Source organism: Sinocyclocheilus anshuiensis, unplaced genomic scaffold, assembly GCF_001515605.1.
Source record: "Sinocyclocheilus anshuiensis isolate Anshui unplaced genomic scaffold, SAMN03320099.WGS_v1.1 scaffold318, whole genome shotgun sequence".
In the NCBI taxonomy this organism is placed as follows: Eukaryota; Metazoa; Chordata; class Actinopteri; order Cypriniformes; family Cyprinidae; genus Sinocyclocheilus; species Sinocyclocheilus anshuiensis.
In genome coordinates this window covers 457,681-464,735 of record NW_015547653.1, presented here as the reverse complement: position 1 = coordinate 464,735, position 7,055 = coordinate 457,681, and the positions used below count along the sequence as shown (strand labels likewise).

Below are 7,055 nucleotides of genomic sequence, written 5' to 3'. Positions count from 1 at the left end.
ACCAAATGCTTGTAGAGGCATTTCTAGCTTCTTCAGGCACTCCGTATCCAGCCAATATCATTTTGTATCAAGTAACAAATAAATCAAATAAAAATGTAATTGTTTTATAACAGATGTTTATAGCAGATGTTTAGCTATGTACAGTTGCTAATGAAGGGTTTGGGACTGAAAAAAGAGAGAGAGAGAGAGAGAGAGAGAGAGAGAGAGAGAGAGAGAGAGAGAGAGAGAGAGAGAGAGAGAGAGAGAGAGAGAGAGAGAGAGAGAGAGAGAGAGAGAGAGAGAGAGAGAGAGAGAGAGAGAGAGAGAGAGAGAGAGAGAGAGAGAGAGAGAGAGAGAGAGAGAGAGAGAGAGAGAGAGAGAGAGAGAGAGAGAGAGAGAGAGAGAGCGTCAGTAATAGAGAGAGAGAGAGAGAGAGAGAGAGAGAGAGAAAATGTCCAAAAAGTGATATGCATGGGGTTGAAACATTGTTTGTTGGAGATTTGGGCCTTTAGATTTCCATCAGGATATGTGGATTATGGCAATTTATTGTTTCTTGCAATAAATTGAAGGGATATTTCACAAAAATATGTCAATTCTGTCATAATGTACTCGCCCTTATGTCTTTCCAAAGCAGTACGAGTTTCTTTCTTCAGTGGAACACAAAAGAAGATATTCTGAAGAATATTGGTACCTATTAACTTCCGTTGTATGGACAAAAACAACACTGGCACATTTTTCAAAATATCTTATTTTATGTTCCACAAGAGGGTGAGCAGATGAAGACCGCAGGGTGATCTATCCCTTTTTTTACTATTAAAAACTACCATTCAAAACTTTAGGGTCAGTAAGATTTTATAAAAAATAATGTATAATTAAGTAATTAATACTTTTAGTTAGCAAGGATGCATTAAACATATTATTAAAGATCTGGAAAAAAAGGAACAGTGAAAACTTTTTCATTGTTACTATATATATATTCTTATATTATATATATTCCGTTCTTAAACTGTTCATCAAAAAAATCATGAAAAATCACAGTTTCTACTGTCTTTTCCAACATTGATAATAATGTGAAATGTTTCTCACCAAATCAGCATATTAGAATGATTTCTAGGAGTGTGACACTGATGACTGGAGTAATGGCTGCTTTTAAAATACATTAAAATAGAAAAAGGTTATTTGAAATTGTAATACTATTTCACAATATTACTGTATTCATGATCAAATAAATGCAGCCTTGGGGGGTGCAAGAGAATACAAATACATAAATACATTTTACCAACCCCAAACCTCTGAATGGTAGTCTATGCCACACTCTGAATCATAGGTGTGACTTTATTGTAACTTAATAATAAATTACTTTATATAATGTTTAACAGATCATTAGAGCCATCACTAAAAGCAGCTTGTCTGAAGAACCTGGAAGAGTGATTACTGTGTGGTGTAATTTTATCTTCATAAAACAAGCAAACATACACACATGCTCCTTCACAGACAGCAGGTTCACACAGTGTTTTGCTAAATCTACCTGTTAAAATGGTCCCTGCCACACCCTGACATACCCACATGTATTTATCATGCTAGATATTTATTTCTATTGTTCTTACTTCTATTGTTTTTATATTGAGGTAATGCCATTTTATAACCCCTAAACCTAACCATTGCACAAACCTTTCGTGCTTTTTCATTAAGACATAATTTGGCATGCTTATTAAGCTGTTTTCCTTGTTGGATGGTCTCCACAATGTATGATTTCAGGTTTTACATTTGGTCCTCACAATGTAGGCAACACGCGCACACACTTACCTCTCCATGTTCTGTGCTTTCCACACTCTCCCCCTCCTTTCCTTTTGCTTTTTCCTTCTCTCTCTCTTTTTCTGGTTCTGTCTGGGACTCACACTCGTCTTTCTCCACCTCTTTCGTACTCTTTTCTGTCTTGTCAGGTGGAGAGGGAGTGGCTGTGGGAACAGGTTATTGCAGGTAAAGTCTCTGTGTGTGTGAGATTCTCTCTTTGAGCTGCATATGAGGGTTTTAGGTGCATTTGTACCTGGTTTGGAGGTGCACGGTGTGTTGTTGCAGCTCATTTCAGGTGTGGGAGTATCTGTCTTAATGGCAGGTGAAGAAGCTCTTGAAGATTTCTTGGAGTCCAAAGTAATCTCTGGCTTCAGTTCAGGCATGCTCCATTTCCCATTAATGTGCTCAAACTCTTGCACCTGCACACAATGTAAAACACACCTGCCTCTTCAATACAATAAAAATCTATCTATCTATCTATAACAGCTAGGTGGAGCACAAAAAAATAAATATTATTACATTTTCTATTTGAATAAATTTGAAAGTGTAACTTTTTTCTGTGATGACTGACGCTGAATTTTCAGCAGGCATTACTCCAGTCTTCAGTGTCACATGATCCTTCAAAAATCAATCCAATATGTAGATTTGGTGCTCAATAAACATTTCTTATTATTATCAATGTTGAAAACAGTTGTGCTGCTTAATATTTTTGGGTAAACCATACTTTTTTCCAGAATTCTTTGATGAATAGAAGTTGTCACTTGATCAATTTAATGCATCTTTGCTGAATAAAAAAATGTGGCAGATCCACACTGACCTTCTTCTTTACCAGAGACATGACTCCTATACGTGTGAGAACCGGCTGCCTGCAGAGCCCTTCGCGCGGGACACCATCAGCGAATGTCTCTGAACCGTCAGCCACCGGCTCACAGAGGTGCCTCATGAAGAGCGACACGTACGCCCTGCCAGGGAAACAAAGAAAGAAAATGGAAAAGAGAAGTTTCCTTAGCAGTACCCAAGTCTGAAATTTACACATTTCTATATCAAATTAAATTTTCCAAACACATTTATTGGTAAAAAGAAAAAAGTCATACTTGAACTCCTTTTCACTCTTGCCGCGGAGGTCTCGCACGAGCCACTGGAAGGAGAAGGCGTCCTGAGCCGGCATCCCCCATCTCATGATGGCATTCAGGAAAGCTTTTCTCTGACGCGTATTAAAGCCCAATACCTGACCAACACAAGATTAAGCAGAAGGTGACAAATTCCATTTTTACGTACATTGTTTTAAAGGGGTCATATGATGCTATTTCAATTTTTCCTTTCTCTTTGGAGTGTTACAAGCTCTTGGTGCATAAAGAAGATCTGTAAAGTTGCAAAGACTAAAGTCTCAAATCCAAAGAGATATTCTTTATAAAAGTTAAGAGTCAACCACGCCTACCTAAAACGGCTCGTTCTAACACGCCCCCACATGTCTACGTCACGATGTGGGAAGATTTGAATAACGCCGCCCAAATGTTCACGCAAAGAAAGAAGGCGTAACTTTTACGCATAAACACATTTCATTACACCAAATACACAAAATAATGATCTTTTTAGCAACATCATATGACCCCTTTAATCTAATCAAGCCTTATAAGAAAAACAGGCATGATTTTATTGGCATTAGGAAACGTTCCTGGGCAATTCTCAAAACGGGAAAAATGCAGCACTGTTATCTCCAGCTGTCTGTCAGTCAATTTAATTATGAGAGGCATGTATCCAGAGACACTGTATGTACTAGACATGCAGGCAACCTCCAGATAAGCAAACACTCCGAAAATAAATTATAAATCACATTAAACTGTGATTAAACAAATAAAGAATAACTGCACAATACCTCAATGTTGCCACCCACTCTGGCCAACAGGGGTGGCAGTGGTTTATCCTTCTCATTCCTGAGCTGCCTGCGTGATTGTCTGCGACCTGGACGAGGGGAGAGGAGAGTCAGCCAAGAGATCAGCTCATCATGTCCATCTCACTGAGCCAGCATCAGGAAACAGGGTTATAGCACAGGAAGGATAAATTATCCTGAACAGCTGCAATACATAAACTGCGAATGTGCCTCCAGAAGAATAGCAAAACCTGACAAAGCCGCAAGATGTCCCAACACGGTACCAAAATTCAAAGAGACACAAATGGAGCACATAAATGTCTTAAAGTCTAAAAGGGGCCAAAAGATGTGGGGTTTAGTAGTTATATTTGTACATTTGTGAGTAAAGCTTTAATTTATAAATATAATATTGTAATAATAACAATATTGTTATGATTCTAATATTATTAGTATTTAGAACATTGTATTATGTTTATTTTTATTTTTATTATGAAGATCGATATGTTAATGAGAATTGAGAGTGTGTCTGTTTGCTCCTCACCCTCAGGTCTCTCATCAAAGTCCTCATCTTCCTCCTCTGAGCCCACGGAGTATTCTGATTGGTTATCTGAAATGTCAGCATGCCATTCTGTAACACCATATTGAAAAGAGCACTATCAGTAATGAATACTAAGTACAAACCACAGTACAGAGTATGTTCAGCAGTGGTCAAACAACTTCCATTCACCAGAAAACTCAAAGAAAGCCCAACCAAAATCTTATATATCAGTTTGGCAACCCTCTCCAACAATGGAAAAAAGACAGATGTGATCGTTTGATATTTGGCTCCTTTGTGACAAAATGTTCTGTATCTCCACTTATCTAACCCAGCACAAGCATTCTGTTCAAATTCAGCTGTCAGAGAGAATGATTTAGTCCTACAGGAAAACACAGGGCTGCTTAAACCAAAATGAAAACCCACAAATGTCAATTATTGAAGCACAGGCCACTGTCAAATTTTTAAAAAGGCCAGCAGATTGTTTTCTGTGCATATGTAATATATTCTGCAGAGGAAATGCTGCAACGTTACGACCCTGCAGGTCAGTTTACTTGGATATTCAAAGAAAAGTATGTGTACTTACAGTTAATTTTAGTTATCGCTGTAATTATGCAGCCGTAAGCGCCATCACAAAACCATAAATTCCATACTGTTCCTTTCTGGAGAAAACCTAATTTTTCTTTTCTGTTATTTGTCTTTTTCCTGACCATTTTGTTTTTCTCCTTTTGACACATAAATGAAAAGCTGCCACACTTTGGCATCCCCTGGGTGTAGTTGATGCAGCCATTTTTGAGTCAACTGCATGTGGCTGTTCTAACCTGACCAAAACAGCAGTGTGTGTGATATAGTTTTTCTTTCCCACTCAATCATAAGTAAAGTAGTAAACCACATGCCAAGAATGAAACTGCTACAAGATGTAATTTTGGATATTTAAATGAGATAATATGCTACATTTATATGACAAGCACAAACATGGTTTATTGTAATAAAAGGAAGAAGTATGGACTAATTACAATACAGTGGGGTCCAAAAGTCTGAGACCACACTGAAAATCTTGGCTTCAAAATTGAATTTAAACCTTGACAAACTTAAAACAAAGAAACATTTTGACATGAAATGGAGAAATATTTCAGATGACTGACTATTTTAAGGTCACTAATCAAATGATCTAATTTGTTACATAGATCATGTGACTCCTTTGTACAGACAGTCAGATGTTCTTCCGTTGAAGCACAAGATGCTCTTAGGATCGTTCTCAAATTATGCTGGAGAACATGATCGTCAATTGTTTTTAAAAAACAACAACAACAACAACAACAACAAAAAAACAAGGAAAGTTCACGGAGTTTAAGTGCTGCTGTCACTGAAGCAAAATGCAACATTCCAAATACTAAGAAATATTGAAATTCATTTTCATTTTAACTTTTAACATTTCATTTTAACTTTTCACGCAAATTGTTATGCTGAAAGAAAATTCTGCAGGAAGTGTTGTACTGTACCTTGGTCCTCCTGAGCCGCGTCATTGTAGTTGACCTGTTTGCGGACTCTCTTTCCTTTCCCGAGATTGCGGGCCAGATCTTCCTGCTGTTGTTCATAGTGATGCCTCAAGAGTTTCTCCCAGTAATCAGGATCCACATTCTCTTCCTGCTTAATGATCTCTCTCTCGATCTCCTCTATCTGGACACACAACAACAAATGAGATCTCCTTAATAACAAATGAAGATCTCCTTAATATCTCATTTGTTTCTCAAAGACACCAATAATATTCTATGGAAAGGAAATGGAGACCATATCTCCTGCTTTTCAGAGGTTTCTCCTGAAAAAAGACCCCAGTATTCTCCAGTATCCCCTAGAGAAGTGGTTCTCAAACTGGAGTATGCTTACCCCTGGGGGTACACGAAGTGATGGAGGGGGTACATGAACAAAATACTGAAATGTACTGTTAATTAAATTATATCGCACTCTTAAATAACATTCAACTGAGCAACTGAGCTGTTTCTCACAGGCAAAATATATAAGCGCGTGCCCCCTCTAGTGTACAAACAAAACAATGGTAGTGCTATAAAAGGTAAAATCCATGACATCCAATCAATTTATCCCATATTTTGCAGTCAAAATATGCATCCACTCAAGTGTCATGTGTAAGTACACATCTTTACTTGACCTCTGTTTGCTCATGTGCATCAGCTGAAGTGTAAACAGTTGAGAGATGCTGAGGCAGGCATGACGCTTAGGTGTTACAGGACACGTGCTCCATTACCGATTAAAAGAGAGGAAAAAATATACAAGGTAAGGTGGCAAATAGGTAGGCTAATAAGAGTAGAAGGAAAGGCGGGATGTATTGTCTATTTGCTTTGATCTTGAGCCAGCGTTTGGTTAATGGTGAATATTGGCCTATTTTGCGTACTGTTGTGGCTCCCGCTGGTAAAAAAAACAGCAAAGTTATATATTGTGTAAGGTGCCAGACAGGTACAAAAAGAATAGAAGGAGACCCGGGTTGCACTGTCTGTTCGTTCACATGCATCTATCGGATTGAGAGCTGCCTCCAGAGGTGGCAGGTTTTCGTGGCAGCTCCCCCTGCCTCGCAAAGATTTTACCCTTACTGTAAATCGCGCTGTAATTTAATACTCCGACTCTCTCCGATATAGTCAAAAATCGCTGAGTTATGCAAGTCATATCAAGCAAACCCATCTCCTTAAATGGTGAGTAATTTGCTTAAAAATATATGATAAGTTGCATTCAAATGATGTGTTTGATAAAAGGGAGTTATTTTATAAAGGTATATGTGTTGCATGTGCGTGTTTTTAAAATACTTTGTGACTGTAGTCTAAGTGTGAGAGGTGCGTGGAAGGACATTAAATGCCTGGGGGGGGG

At 38.1% G+C, this 7,055-nt stretch overlaps 1 protein-coding gene across 9 annotated transcripts in view; it reads right to left on the bottom strand.

Moving 5' to 3' along the window:
• The window catches only part of LOC107702058 (chromodomain-helicase-DNA-binding protein 3-like), a 52,771-nt gene that overhangs the window by 21,068 nt on the left and 24,648 nt on the right, over nt 1-7,055 (bottom strand). For 6 of the 9 annotated variants that reach the window (XM_016504242.1, XM_016504249.1, XM_016504241.1 and 3 more), the window contains 7 exons: nt 5,681-5,858; nt 4,185-4,271; nt 3,650-3,735; nt 2,868-3,001; nt 2,591-2,735; nt 2,027-2,192; nt 1,786-1,937 (listed from right to left, as the gene is read on the bottom strand). In XM_016504242.1, the coding sequence (XP_016359728.1) occupies nt 1,786-1,937; nt 2,027-2,192; nt 2,591-2,735; nt 2,868-3,001; nt 3,650-3,735; nt 4,185-4,271; nt 5,681-5,858 (948 nt within the window). The remainder of the gene's footprint in view (nt 1-1,785; nt 1,938-2,026; nt 2,193-2,590; nt 2,736-2,867; nt 3,002-3,649; nt 3,736-4,184; nt 4,272-5,680; nt 5,859-7,055) is intronic. The other 3 variants (XM_016504248.1, XM_016504244.1, XM_016504245.1) reach the window with 1 other exon arrangement.